Below are 14570 nucleotides of genomic sequence, written 5' to 3'. Positions count from 1 at the left end.
CCCTGTGCCCACCCAGCTGCTCAAGCCTCACTTCTGCCCGTCCCTGGTTCCTGAGTGAACAGGAGAAAAGTGGCCCTTCCCTGGCACCCAGGCCCATGTCTCACACTTTTTCAAGTTCAGTGGCGATGTGACCATAGATGGTCCTCTGTGGGGACGGTCAGAAGGAGGGCAGTGCCCATCCTGGGGCACAAATAGGATTTCGAGAGCGGGGACCTGGTGTGGTGCTGGGGTCAGGAGTGTGACCTCTGGGGTTCCCCTCCCCAGCCCCATTAATTGTCCCTATTAGCAGGTAACAGCTTTGGTAAGTTTCAGTGTCTCTCTCCTAATTCCACAATGGACACAGGCCTGCAACCCCTTACCTGGGACTGGTGAGACCAGCCTTCAGAGGGGTGCTACTTGAGAAAGACATAATGATGGGTGCTGAGCATAAGCTACCCCCCAGCAGTGCCTGGGCCAGTCCTTGCAGTCACACCCAGTGATGTGTCTGCAGGAAAACAGATGAATAGTCACATCAAATAAATAAGGGCCACAAACAGCCTTGTTCAGAACAGTTTTGCTTCCCAGTGAGTTTAGAAATTTTTTTAAACCAGATTTTGCCATCAAATAAGGAATGGAAAACCTGTGGTATTTCAGAGCATTCTGGATTTTGAATCAGAGAGAGGGCTCAGGACCTGTTTCCCCTGGCCCTAAGGTGGTTACAGGGTGGACATGAGCTGGTATGTGGCCAGCAGCCACTAATGGCTGGCTCTTAGCAAGTGCTCTGTAAATGCAGTTATTGTACCTGTGATTTAAAGAACAGCGCTGGGGGTGCCTGGGTGGCTCAGCTGGTTAAGCATCTGTCTTCAGCTCAGTTCATAATCCTGGGATCCTGGGATCAAGCCTCACATTGGGCTCCTCCTTAGTGGGGAGTCTGCTTCTCCATCTTCCTCTGCCCCTTCCCCTTCTTGTGTGGTTTCTCTTTCAAATAAATAAGTAAACTCTAAATAAATAAATAAATAAATAAATAAAAGAACAGCACCAGGACACATTGCATGGCACACTTACTCGGCCAGCAGGTATCCATGCACACCTGCTCTGTGGCAATATAACAGGACAGATGGATTCTCCTGGGCCTTCCCTTCTCGAAGATCCCTGTCTGAGTAGAACAGAGATGTGGTCGGCTAAATGGCAGCAGGTGTTGTGGGTGTGAGAAGGGAAGGGACAGCTCGGAGGAAGGAGCACACAAGGCTGGTTCTCGAAGTTCTGCTGCGTCCTCACCTCTGACGCCCAGGATAAGATGGGAGAAAGGAACTGTTGGGGAGGGAAGGCCAGGCAGAAGCCAGGGGGAGGTGTGCAGACAGGACTTCCCCGCCACCAGCCTCACATACCCTTCTTTCCCTGACTCCTCCAGGCTGCCAAGCTGAAGGCCAGGCTGACCCTGATGGAGGGGTGGCTGGAGGGGTCCAACTGTGGCAGGTCCTGGGGACCACTGCCCATTCTGCAGGGAGAGGCCCCACGGGGGGACATCTACCAGGACTACCACCTCCTGCAAGGTATGGTGAGAGAGCGGAGAGGGAAGCAACGGGAAGGCCAGCTGGTCGGGCCCAGCCCTGGGAGCCCCCTCAGATAACGTCCTAGCCCATGCCCCATGCCCCACCCGGACGGTGAGCTTGGTGAGGCCAGGGCTTGGGTTCCTTCACTGATTGACTCAGGGAACAAATAATCATCGAGGTGCTGTCCCAGGTGCTGAACAGGTAACATTTCTGCTGTCCCCGGCCATTGGCCATTTTGCTCACTTCCCAGCATAGACAATTAACGAGTGAAGGGGGGTGGGGGAGAAAGGCTGTTCTTAGAGCCAGGTGGAATCTGTCCTTGGGGCACTACAATTCAGGGAACTTTGAAAGTGAATCGATTCTTCAGTGTAATTTCATGTTCCTAAGCACCTACACACCTTTAGCAGCAATTCTTAGGTAAACTGAGCACCCATTAGCAACACTCATTGTCAGAACGGGGAGCTTCCTTCCAGATGCTCTATGTTAAAAGGCCTATCCTGAGCCACACTGCAGATCACAGAGCTGACTCGAGGCAGGGGTTCCTGCTGTCTCTGATTCGGGAATTGCTTGTTGTGACTCCAGCAGGTCTGGATTCCTTCCAGCCGACTATGGCCAACTTCCTGTGTGGGAGGCCTTGGGTTGGGATTTGCCTCTTCTGGGCCTCAGCCTTGGCATCTGTAAAATGGCAAGGCAGTTCCCTTGGAACTGGACTGGTGGTGATGCTCAGGCCTGCTGATGGATGGAGCTAAGCTGTGCCCAGGCAGAGTGTGGGGCACAGATGGGGTCCTCCAATAGCGGGAGCTTCATTGCAAAATCTTAATTGTTCTGTGACACCTGGACTTTGTGGGCTTCATGCAGGAGCCTGGGAAGTCTTCCTGGAGCAGGTGACAGGCCTCAAGGATGCTGTGAAGGCTGCCCGGGAGCAACTGCGGGCTCTGAGCAGAGGTGTCAGCTGTGCCCAGGCCCAAACAGAGAAGACCTGCATCCAGCTGGCAGACCTTGACACAGTGTTAGAGTCCTCAGAAGAGGAGATTCTGCAGGCGGCCACTGTCCTCAAGTTCCTGGTACCGCAGGGGCCCCTCCGCACCACCTGTCCTGGGCTCACTGTGGGAATCTGGTGGCCTGAGGTGTGCCTCTTTGGAGAGGTTCAGTTTCCTCATGTGCAGAATGGGGGTCACATAGTATCCCTTCTGCTGACTCAGTGGGCTACTGTCTACATAGAACAAGGCATGTTCCAGGCGGACAGTGAATGCCCATCAAATGGGTGGTGGGTGTCATTCCTGTTGTTTCCACATTCTGGGGCTCTGTTCACTGGGTGCTGACTTTGAGGCTTTTATGAAACCACTGGCATGGTCTGGTTCTCCCAGTAATTTAACCAAACGAGGCCCTTGCCTTTCAGGGATGGCCGTCATTCCTCCTCTCTCACTCTCTTCTTTAAAGGTGATTCCTCAGAATGGGCCCAGCCAGCCCACCACCTGGAGCCACCTCGCCACAGAGGCCCGTGCTCTTGCCAGAAGGTTAGACCCCAAGTCCCAGGAGCCTGCTGAGGTCCTGCCCACACAGTCATGAAGGGAGCCCAGCCCTTTCCCTGCCCCTGGTTCTGGGGTCAGTGTCAACCTCACAGGTGTCCCTCTGCCCAGATCCAGACCTAGGCTGTCCTGAGCACCCTCCTCTGTGATGTCTTTATTAGGGTCATCATATCATTATTGTCCAAACTGAGATTTAATGTGTGGTAAAAGGCCCTCTTGACCATTATGCCAGGATAATAGGCATAAACTCTATGTAACAGGAAGTGGGGTATGGATCCCTTCCCATCAGCCTTCACTGTGTGTCAGGTGGGAAAGAGGAGTCTGGCCTTCGGGGCTGGACTGCTTGGGATGGTGAAAGGCCCACGTGGTGGGAGGTGTGGGCTCGGGAACACACTCCCTTCTGTGTGAGTGGTTGATGACGGCCAGGTGGGCATTTCCATACAGCCACAAGGACGCCACTGCCAAGATCAAGGCCACTGCTTGGAGGGCTCTAGTTGCTTCCAACACCAGTTACACCCTTCTCTGGAGTCTAGTGGAGGGCAGAATGGCCTTGGAGGCCCAGCAGGAACTAGAGGACAGGTGAGGCCTCCTGGGTGTGGGTTAGGGCTTGAATTGGCTTCCTGCAGCTGACGGATCCTAGGCCCAGAACTGGCTTCTTTTATTCTTTCAATGGGGGTGGGGGAATGTCTGAGGTCTTGGGCTGACTGGGTGGTAAGTTACAGGAACCCACTTATGCCTGGGGGTGTGGCTCAGCCTCTGGAGAGAAGGGACAAGAACTTGAACCAGGAAGGTCCAGAGCAGCACCATTCTCTCTCACCCCTGCAGCATCCCCCAGCCCCGCTCTACCTGCCAACCCCCTCCGCCCCAGGCAGCTCCTCCTGTCAGGCAGCAGCTTCCTGCTTGGCCTCTGCTTCTCTGCTCTGGGTGACACTCCTATGTCCTCTGCAGTCAAAGGGTCAGGAGAGACCCAGCAAGGTTTCATAAATCCCAGATTGACTTCCTAGATGAGAGAATCTGAGACCCACCTCCCATCAGGTAGCCATCCCTGAGCCCTCTGGCGTGGGTGGGGTGAGGTCTCATGACTCATTCCTAGGACAGCGGTGGGGACCCCGGCTCTCTGAGAAGTGGGGAGGGAGAAGAGACAGTACAGTGGTGGGGGACCGTGCCCCAGCAGTGCCCATGATGGAGCTGGGCAGGAAGGTTGTGGACAGCTGGAAAGTCCTAGGTGGTTGATTCCAGCACCTTGGTGCTGATGGAGCCCCAGAGCGACCATGCAGCCCAGGACTCTGCATCTATCTGGAGAGCAGCATGCCCAAGGTCACCCAAGGGCACAGCCCAGCCAAGACCAGGGCCTAGGCTGAGGTCCCTTCCTCCGCACCAGCACCGCACCTCGCATTTACTGCTTAGTGATTCAGCCAGAGGCTCCAAACATTTGCAAAACAGATGATTCTCAGGCGGAAACCAAGGGCAAGCCCCTTCAGAAAAGAGTGCTTGAATTGAATGAATGAAGAAACAAGAATGTGGTGCCTCTTCTGCCGAATAGCAGCCAGTTTCTGAGGCCAGCTGCTGGGTGCTGAGCCTGCAGAGGACGGCTCTGCCTGGGAAGTTACAGATGGCTCCAGCGAGGGGTGGGGGGCAGCCATGGGGAAGGATGGCCCCGTGCCCCGCCCCACCCTGTGAGCCACCTCTGCTGTCTTCTCTCAGGTACCAGGATGTCCAGGCGGCCCAGAAGGCGCTGGGCACAGCCACAGCAGAGGTGCTGCCTGAAGCGGAGAGGGCGCTGGCCACCGTGCAGCGAGTCGGTGTAGATGCAGCCCCGCGCCTGGCCTTGCTGGCTGCACCCATGGCACTGGTCAGCCTGGCCAGGCAGTCCTTGGAGCTCCAAGGGGGTGGGAGGGCGCGGAGGTGGGTGGCTGTGGCAGCTGGGAAACCAGTGCAGCCCAGGCAGAGGCAGATGATGTAGCTTATCTTTATATAGCAGTCGATTTAAAACAAGATAATCTACCTCCGAGGCTTGGCGGGGCACCTGCCTGGCATGGAGTTAGGGCTCAGCCAGTCTTTGTTGTTGATTGTGGTGATAATAGCGAGGCTGGGCCTATTCTTGGTAGTGGCATTAGCAAAGACATGGGATCAAATCCCAGCCCCGCTGCTCCAGATCTGTGACTTTGGCCAAGGACTCCACTCAGCCTCCCCCTGCTCTGGTTAAGTCCTCTGTTAGAGCTTGCCCATCAGGTTACATTAGGGCTGCGTCCACGGGGGCCGGGAGATGATTCATAAGTAATGGGCAAGGTGGGCGTACCGCTTGTCGGCTCTCTGAATAAATCAGCTCCATTGTAATCCTGAAATCCCACAACTCAGAAACTGCACTTTAAGGATGAGATTAAGCTTCTACAAATGCATTTGGGGCAAAACTTGACCAACCCGAAGCTGTTTATTTGGGGTCTTTGCTTCCCTGCTCCTGAACATGAAGAGTACTATGCGGGTGTTAACGGGGTTGACCCTGAGCGTGGCCCCAGTTGCCGCCGAAGGTGCCAGAGGATGGGCAGTACTTGCACAGTTCTGCTTCTCTCGAGTCAGGAAAGTTCTAAATGTGGAGGCACATCAGGCCCCAGGGTTTCCACTGACTATGGACCTGGGGAAGGAAGTACAGGTCAGGGAGGCCTCACTTCTAGTAACTAGTAGAGCTGGAGTAGAGACAGGTTCCCCTGCCTGGTATCCCCACCCTGGCCCCCCTGCTTCCTGGGGTCCACATGCAGTGCCCCCCCATTCCCGCCCCCAGGCTGCCTCTCACCCACTGGAGGGTCTGCCCCACAACCTTCCTGCCAGGTCCTGCCTGAGCCTGCCATCTCCCTGCAGCCCCAGAAGTCCCAGGCTGGGGCCCTGGACCTGAAAGTTCAGGCCTTGGAGAAGACGGTCACATCTAGAGAGCGGGTGGTTACCGAGGCTGCCTGGGCCCTCCAGGCCACTGCCCAGGCTATGCTGCACAAGACCCAGCCCCTCATGCAGGTGGGCTCCTGGTGGGGGCTGCCCTGAGGGTGTCCTGGGGTAGGGTACAGGTTTGGGAGAGGAGAGGGCAAAGACCAGGGAGAGTTCTTTCTATCCCTCCAGTGTCTCCCACCTGTAACCCCCTGCCCAGCCTCTCTCCTCTCTCTCCAGCTACGCCAGGAGGCCAGAGCTGCCCTGACCCGGGCTTCTTCATCTGTCCAGGCCGCCACAGTGACTGTCATGGGAGCCAGGACCCTGCTGGCTGATCTGGAAGGTACACATGATCCTTGCTGAGCCCTGGGCCTCTTGATGCCCAAATGCCCATGACAGCCACCTGGACTCCTGCCTCAGCCCTAGCAGCTTGGCTCTGGGGACAAGAAGGCGACAAAAGTCCAGCTGTGTGGGCATAAGCCAAACAGCCCATTCCCCCCAGCCAGGACCTCTCCCAGGGCTTCTTGTCTTTCCTTCAAACACCACTCACAGGTACCCTCCCACGTGGCCATCAGTCATCAGACCACACACAAAACCGTCAGGGCCGGAAGAGACTCTGATGCTGTTGACTGTCTGTCCCTGGTCTAGTCCTCCCCTACCGGGGGTCCTGTCCAACCGGTACAAGGGCTGCCACAGTCTGGTGTTCAGCTGGGGCAATAGGAAAGGAGGCAGAGCTCTCTTTAGAAAGGGAGTGGGTTTATTTTATTTATTTATTTATTTATTTATTTATTTATTTATAAATAAATAAAATCTTAAAAAAAAAAGGGGGGGTGTGGGTTGATGCCAATCCAGGTCTCCTCTGAGCTGTAGGAAAATGAGGCTAAGTGGTCCCATTTTATAGATGTGTAGACCCAGGAGAGGGATTGATAACTCCCCAGGGTCAGCGGTATGCCGAATGGAAACCGTCCCATGTTAGCGTCCTCCAGCTCTACGTCCCCCTATGGAATAGGCTTGTCTGATGTCCTTTTTGCTGCAGACAGAAGACCCCTCACCCTTTATCTCGGTGCCAGTGAACTGGGCAAGGCAGGAGCACGCTCAGCCCCAGAGGCCTCTTGGAGTCTGAGATCAGGAGTCAGACTCTGTGGCCCTAGTGGATCTATGGCTTTCCTCCCCAACTCCATTCGCTGCCCCTGAGAGATACGGGTCCCACCACAGACCCCTGCCCTCTGGGGCAGGGGGCAAGCTGGTCGGTGCCTCCTGTTCTCTGTCCCTCTGCGGTCTGAAGTCCCAGTCACCCATGGGTCAGGGGGCTTCTCATGGGGAAGGCATGGCTGTGTGCACTTGCCTCTGAGTCGTGTTTAGGAAAATGTAAATTCAGTGATATCTAGTGATACTAGATACCTTAGGACTTTAGAACATAAAATATTTTTAAGGGTTGCTAAAGCCATATGCTGCCCCCCCACACCCCGCCTTCTGCTGGGCTGCCTCCAGTGATGCGTGCTCACTAGCTCAAGAGGCATCACCTTCTCATTGTCAGACATACATACTGCATGGACATTGGCCTCCCTGGTGCAGTACCACGATCCACACAAGGACTCATCTCAACCCGCTAACCCGGGCTCTTTTCCCCATTCCTGCCCCCTTTCAGAGACACCTCCTTTCACCAACACTTGGCCTGTGCTCAATTGGTATTCAGGATGCAAGGAAAATTGACTGAGCAAAATACGGAGTATGGAGCAGCCTTCCCCAGGGTGTGGCCCTGGGCCCTTAGCCCAGATCCGGAGTCAGGCTCTATGGTCCTAGTGGCTCTATGGCTTTCCTCCCCAACTCCATCTGCTGTCCCTAAGAGATGTGAGTCCCACCACGGACCTCTGCCCTCTGGGGGAGTGTGGGCATGCTGTGCCAACAGTGGGTTTGTGTTCAGATCAGTTTAGGAAATGTCGCTATTCTAGTGCCCTCTCGAGGCCACACAGTGCGCACCCTAGGGTAGTAAAGACCCTGAGAAGTCCTGCAATAGGGAAACCTGGTTCTCTTTATTTAAACTTGATTGACATTTCCTCCTGATGCTTAGAGTTAGGACTCCAAGGATTGCATTTTAAGAAATGCCAATTTTGTACACAAGAAACAAATCTAATTTCCAGATTATCTTCATAGAAAATTATGTGACATTCTGCCTTAGAAGGTTTGATTCATTTTAAAAATTGGCTATAATCAGTACTCCTGATTTCCCTTGAATTTTATCTGAACGAAAGGGTAAAAGTCTTCTTTACAGAGACAAGCTACTTCTTTTTAGGTAAGAAAACCTATGCAAATCATAATACTTTCCCTTTTTATCTTGGCTGCTAGGAAGCTCAGAGGTAAGTAGAGCATTCAGTGCCTGCAATATCATTATCCTAATTTTCTGGCACTTCTTCCTCCCTTCCTTCCTTATCCCCCCAGTTGCATGTGGCCCTTAGTTTTTTTATTTTAATGGTCCAGTTGTTGACTTACCTATCACTGTAAGCTGCCTCAAAGCCCTTATAGGAATAAGTGGTCATAGAAACAAAGGGCTGAATGGATTTGCTGAGTGCCACGCTGTGGCTCCCCATCCATTCCCACCCCTGGCCCAGCCATTGACCACCATGTAATCTCGAGATTTTAATAAACATCATAATATACTATGAATCTTTAAATTCACTGAGCAGGGGACACCTGGGTGGCTCAGTTGGTTGGTGTCTGCCTTTGGTTCGGGTCATGATCTCAGGGTCCTGGAATCGAGTCCCATGTTGTGTTGGACTCCCTGCTCAGTGGGGAGTCTGTTTCTTCCTCTCCCTGTGCCCCTCCCCACAGATCCAGTACTCTCTCTCTCTCTCAAATAAATAAATAAAATGAAATAAAAATCACTGAGCAGTACATCTTGCTCATTATTTGTTTATTTCCCAAACAAGCCTCAGAAGGTAGCTCTCTTGCATCTAGAACCTCCACTCACATCGTCTGCAGGCCTGAGGCTGGTTGGGTGTCTGGCCGTGGCTGCCGGGCAGGCTCTTGAGGCACAAGCCCGCCTTGCTGACACAGCCTCCCCCGGGTTTGCAGGAATGAAGCGGCAGTTTCCTCAGCCCAAGGACCCGGCCACGCTGGGGAGGAAGGCAGGCTCGGTCAGGGGCAGGCTTCTCACAGACTTGAAAAAGAAGACCAAGCAGGCAGAGAGGATGCTGGGAAATGCAGCGTCTGTCTCCGCCAGTGCCAAGAAGAAGGGCCAGGAAGCCGAGACGTTGGCCAAGGACAGTGCTAAGGTCAGGGCCATGGAGGTGACAACAGTGATGTCCCTGCTCCTGGGCCTGTGGGAGGACTGTCCTATAAGAGCTGCCCTTCCGTAGGTGAAATGTGGTCCCTACAGCCCTGCCCCCTTCTGTGTAGACAATGCTGAATGCTCCACACTTACTAAGGGCTCAGTGGATCCCAGGCTCTGAGCCCTGGAGTATCATGCAAGTGACCTTGTTGATCCCACAAGAAATAGGTGTCACTATTATCCCCATGGGACAGGTGAGTACCCTGAGGACCAGCCGGGTTTTGTTAATGCATCGCCAGGGCTCTCACCTAGGTCTGTTTGGCTTTACTCCCCCAAACTTCTAGGCCCTTGTTGTTTAGTTGGGGCCAAGGTCTAATCCAGGTGCATCCCTCTGGCCCCCCGCTAGCTTTGTGCATCTGGCCAGCATCCGGTACACGTTTGTGGAATGAATGTATGGTGCGGGGCACAAACTGGTGCCTGCTTGGCATGATGGCCTTGAGTGCTCTTTACCTGCTCTTTACTCCACTCACCCTCTGCTGACCCCCACTGCTGCCTGCCCCCACAGCTCGCCAAGGCCTTGCTCAGGGAGGGCAAGCAGGAGCACCGGCGGGCAGGCCGGCTCTCCAGCCAGGTGCAGACAACGCTCCGACAGGCTTCCCAGCAGGTGCTAGCTTCAGGGGACCGCAGACAGGAGCTGGAGGCAGCTGGGCAGGTATGTGTGCCAAGGACCCCCACACACACCGCACACACTCCCATGTCCCCCTGGCCCCCTGAACCGGCAGGAGCCCTGTTCAAGCTTTCCCTTCCTCCCTCCCCAGGTGGGTGCCAGACTGAATGCCGTGGAGCAGCAGATCTGGGAATCACGGACCTCCCTGGAGAAGGATGTCAAGGTCTTGTCGGAGCTGCTCGCCAGGCTGGGTAAGGAGACCCTTGGGTCCCTGGAGCACCTTCAGGACTTCTGGGAGGCTGAGCCCTAGAGAAGATCTCCCCCTCAGCCATGCAGGTCCCCCATCCTCGGCCAAAAGCATTTGTAATAAGCCCAGGCCCCCAGGCAAGGAGGGGCTGGCATCCCCAGGCCGGTCACTATGTGCCTCCAAGGGCCAGTAGTCTGGCCAGGGGAGGAGGACGCAGAAAACCTAGCACACAGACCACTGCGGGTACCACAGCAGGAGCAGATTGGCCCTGAGTGCTTGAGGGTTTCGGAGGAGCATGGATATCACAGAAGCAAGTGTGCTGTCGAGGATCAAGGTGCTGGCTTGGAATCAGACCAAGACTCAAGTCTATGCTTTCCCATCCTGGGCTGTGAGAAAACCACTTGGGAAACCCACCCCACCTCTCTGAGCCTCAGTCCCCTCATCAGTAAAATGGGAGTAGACCCTTGCATAATTTAGAAAGTGCTTGCCACGCTGTGTGGCAAGAGCCAGCGAGCAGCAGCTGCTCTCGGGGGAGGGAAAAGGGAGATGAGCCACGGCAAGGAGACATTTCAGATGAAGGGGACAGTGTGCAGCAAGGCCCAGAGGCCTCAGAGCAGGGTGCGGAGGCAGCAGGCCTGCATTTTTTAAAATGGTGGTAAAATACATAATGCAACATTGGCCTCTTTAACCATCTTCAAGCATACGGTTCAGGGGCGTTACATACATTCTCACTGTTGTGCAGCCGTCCCCACCCTCTGTCTCCGGAACTTTCTCATCTTCTCAACCCGAAACACTCTGCACCCATCAGACATGAACTCCCTACTCCCCTGGCCCCTGGTGTCCCTCATTCTCTCCTCCATCTCTTTGAACTTGACATTCCAGGGACCTCATGTCAGTGGACTCACACCCAGGATTTGTTCTTCTGTGACTGGCTTCTGCCACTTAGCGTCGCATCCTCAGGGTCACCTGTAGAACAGCACGCATTTTCACTTACTGTTATCAACAAGGGAGGAATCGCCACGTTCTGGGCTGTGTCTGCACATCAGGCCCACGCTAACGCTGTTCCTGCACATGATCTTCTAGAATTCTCTGCGTTAGAGGCAAGGACACAGATTCTCTTGCCGTTTGGCAGATAGGCAGTCTGAGGCACAGAGTTTACATGAGGTGCCTGGGGCCCCATGGGCAGTCAGTACAAAAGTCGAGGTTCACACGCGGGTCTAACCGATTCAGGGTGTCCCCTGGCAGCCACTGACTGGTCTGTCCCCGATGCCAAGGACCCAGAGCACTGTGGACCTGGTGCCCAGCCCGGGACAAACGCTCTGCAAGGGTAAACTGCTTTGGCTGTTGCCATTTATCCGTGTGTCCTGGTGCTGTGCTCGATTGGGGGTGCAGGCGAGAGCAGCACACAGCTGGACCCTGCCCCATGCCTGGGAGCCCCAGCGGGCAGGTAGAGTGCGGCTGCTGCCTGGACCCGAACCTGCTCGAAGGCCAGGCAGTTTGGACTTGCCTGTGGACCGATGTCTTTGCTGTGAGTGGGATCTGCCCAGGCCGGCAGGGCTCAGATCCCCTCTACCTATTCCTGCCTTCCAACCCCCACCTTTGTTGCCCAGGAAATTTGGGGCTAGGGGACCCCTGAGCTCAGTGGGATCCTGTGGGATTAGAAGCCATGTAGAACTTACTTCACCTGGGGCACCTGGCGGCTCAGTGGTTAAGTGTCTGCCTTCAGCTCAGGTCATGATCTCAGGGTCCTGGGATCGAGTTCTGCATTAGGCTCCCTGCTGACCTCCTTCCTCTCCCTCTGCCACTCCCCTGCTCATGCTCATGCATGCTCTCTCTTTCTCTCTCTCAAATAATAAAATCTTAAAAAAAAAAAAAAAGTACTTCCCCATCCCCTCTACTCTCCCATGTGGCTGAACCTCATCTTCCTGTTGAATGTCACCTGTAAATGATGAGGTGACGAGGGTCAGAAGACAGCCCATGGATTCCAGGCTACCGCCACCACCACCACCCAGTTCAGATGTGAGCACCTGGCCCCACCACCATGATTCACCCTTGGAGAGGCTGTGGGAAGTATTTAACTCCAAGAAATAGAGTTAATCTGTGCTGGGCCAGGATGAGACCCCCACTGCCTGCTTCCCTGGGCCCGCAGCCCTTCCTGCCGTATCTGCTGGCCCCATCCTCATTCTAATGCCAGAGATGCTGCTTTTTACCCACATCTTGGCACAGGTGGTATCTGTAAATGTGTGCCCCTGGCAAATCAACATGGTATGTTGGAGCCGGTAGGACTCATGGGAACCTTGTGCACATGCACTGCTCTAGGAAATGGGCTCAGGACTCACACAGGGCCTTCCTTTTATCAATAATAGCAATACCACCAACAAAAATGAACAGTTACCCAGTGCTGCGTAAGGGGAAAGTTTCAGAGTCCTCATGTGAATCCGGGGGGGGGGGGGGTGCCAGGCACACTGCCCCCTCTGTCCCTTGCTTTCTTGGTAGGTTGTGGACAGTCAGAATCCTGGATGGTTTGGGCTGGCAAGGATCTTAGGGATGGGGTCTGACCAGGCATCTTGTGCCTGCAGGGGGGCTGGCCTGTGCTGAGGCTGTCTGTGTCCCTCTGCAGGGTCACTGGACACCCATCAAGCCCCAGTGCAGGCCCTGAACGAGACCCAGTGGGCACTGGAGCGCCTGAGGCTGCAGTTGAGCCCTCCAGGGGCCCTGCAGGGGAAGCTGAGGCTGTTGGAGCAGGAGTCTGAGCAGCAGGAGCTGCAGATCCAGAGCTTCGAGAACGACCTTGCTGAGATCCGTGCTGACAAGCAGAACCTGGAGGCCATTCTGCAGAGCCTGCCCAAGAGCTGTGCCAGCTGGCAGTGAGGGCTGCCCAGACCCCCCCACCCCCCGACCTCTGCAGGCTGTGGCCCTAGCCCAGGGCATGCACACGCATCCCACAAGTGCACCCATGCAGGCACATGCACCAGAGTCTGCCGCTGTGTGTCCACCCTGAATAATGCTCACATAGCCTCCCAAGTCCATGCCCATATCTCCTCCATGCCCACTGGAGTGAATGTATGTACACAGTTCACCCAGGTGGCCCCTGGGTGCCCACCACCATCAGCAGGCACTCCCGTGCTACGATGCATAAACACACACACCCCAGTGTTAACAACACATACATATATATGCATATGTACGCCTTGTGGGGACACGCCTGTGGGCATAATGCTCAAACCCATAGAAGTTCCTCTGTGCATGCACACACGACAGTCCACAGCTGGTTAGCGAGCACCAGCTGTGCTGTGTGCCCTCTGGATGCTCGGGTTATGTTAAATACCCTCTGGCGCTACAGTCCTCACTCTCATTCCTGAAAGCAAGGACCCAGGCAGAGTATGGTGCCTGAGAGGCTGAGGGGGACCATCCGCAAAGATCCAGGTGGGCTCAGTAAGAGCCAGAGCCCCAGAGCCTCCCCCTGTTCTGCTGCAGCTTCTCACCCATTGACCGGCAGCTCCACACCACCAAGGGACCAAGCAGTCCAAGAGATGGAAGGTCCTCAGCCGAGATCTGAGGGGTTTCAGCAGTGGAACCTGAGGCCCAGGGACTTCTGGAGCCATGGGACAGCCTACTTGGCCAGCCGGGAGGATGGCCCACAGCTGCACGGTTATCACCAGCAGCGTAGAATACTTTGGTCTCTGGGGATCCTGGGAATTGCCTGCCCTGGGCCTGGTGCTCCTTTCAGCCTGTGGCCTGTCCACAGAGCTGAGCCTTGAGGGCCGGAGGGGACCTAGGTCAGGGGACTGAGGGTCATGTGGGAGCTCCTCTTTGTGACTCCATGACCTCCGTCGGCCTTAGACTGATTGACACTGGCCTTGAGGCCCTGTGGCCCCACCTGCCACCGGGGAGGCCCCTGCTGGGTGTGGAGGCCAGTTTGTCTTGCTGGGGAGTCCTCCTGTGGTCAGGCCGCCTGCCAGCCTCTGCCCAGGATTCCTGGCCTTCCCTCCGGAGCCCCTCCCCATTCCCAGGGCCCTCTTCCAGCAGACAGCAGGCCCTCAACTCTGGGACCGATGGTGGCACCCCTCCCATGGCTTCTCTTGCCCCAGGCAGGGGGGACATGCAGCAACATGGACCACTTCTGTTTAATGTGAAAATAAAGGACTTCTTTACTATCTGGGTGACAGGCTTTTGGTCCTCTCGTGCTGGCTGGCAGCAGAGGCCCTGGCTGTGGGTGCCGATTCACTACTCTGGCATGTGGGTACGCACGCCTGGTACCCGCGAGTGGGTGGAAGAATGTTCGGTGAGCCACCCCGGTCCACTGCAGTAGCAGGAAGGTGGCAAAAGCAGAGCTCACTGGCTTTGCCAGTCTTCCCATGTGGAGGGCTTTGATGAGACCTACGACCATAGGCACCCACTGTCTCCCCTC

At 55.3% G+C, this 14570-nt stretch overlaps 1 protein-coding gene across 2 annotated transcripts in view; it reads left to right on the top strand.

Annotated features, from left to right (window-relative positions):
* The window catches only part of LAMC3 (laminin subunit gamma 3), a 59314-nt gene extending 44996 nt beyond the window's left edge, over positions 1-14318 (top strand). The window contains exons 18-28 of one of the 2 annotated variants that reach the window (XM_055326632.1): positions 1391-1532; positions 2391-2596; positions 2973-3049; positions 3506-3640; positions 4766-4913; positions 5888-6067; positions 6218-6320; positions 9050-9249; positions 9811-9957; positions 10064-10163; positions 12780-14318. In XM_055326632.1, the coding sequence (XP_055182607.1) occupies positions 1391-1532; positions 2391-2596; positions 2973-3049; positions 3506-3640; positions 4766-4913; positions 5888-6067; positions 6218-6320; positions 9050-9249; positions 9811-9957; positions 10064-10163; positions 12780-13030 (1689 nt within the window). In that variant the 3' untranslated portion in view covers positions 13031-14318. The remainder of the gene's footprint in view (positions 1-1390; positions 1533-2390; positions 2597-2972; positions 3050-3505; positions 3641-4765; positions 4914-5887; positions 6068-6217; positions 6321-9049; positions 9250-9810; positions 9958-10063; positions 10164-12779) is intronic. The other variant, XM_055326641.1, reaches the window with a different exon arrangement.
* Positions 14319-14570: the final 252 nt, after the last annotated feature.

The sequence above is a fragment of the Nyctereutes procyonoides genome, unplaced genomic scaffold (genome assembly GCF_905146905.1).
Source record: "Nyctereutes procyonoides isolate TBG_1078 unplaced genomic scaffold, NYPRO_anot_genome, whole genome shotgun sequence".
Taxonomy (NCBI): Eukaryota; Metazoa; Chordata; class Mammalia; order Carnivora; family Canidae; genus Nyctereutes; species Nyctereutes procyonoides.
This window is presented reverse-complemented; position numbering and strand designations above follow the sequence as displayed.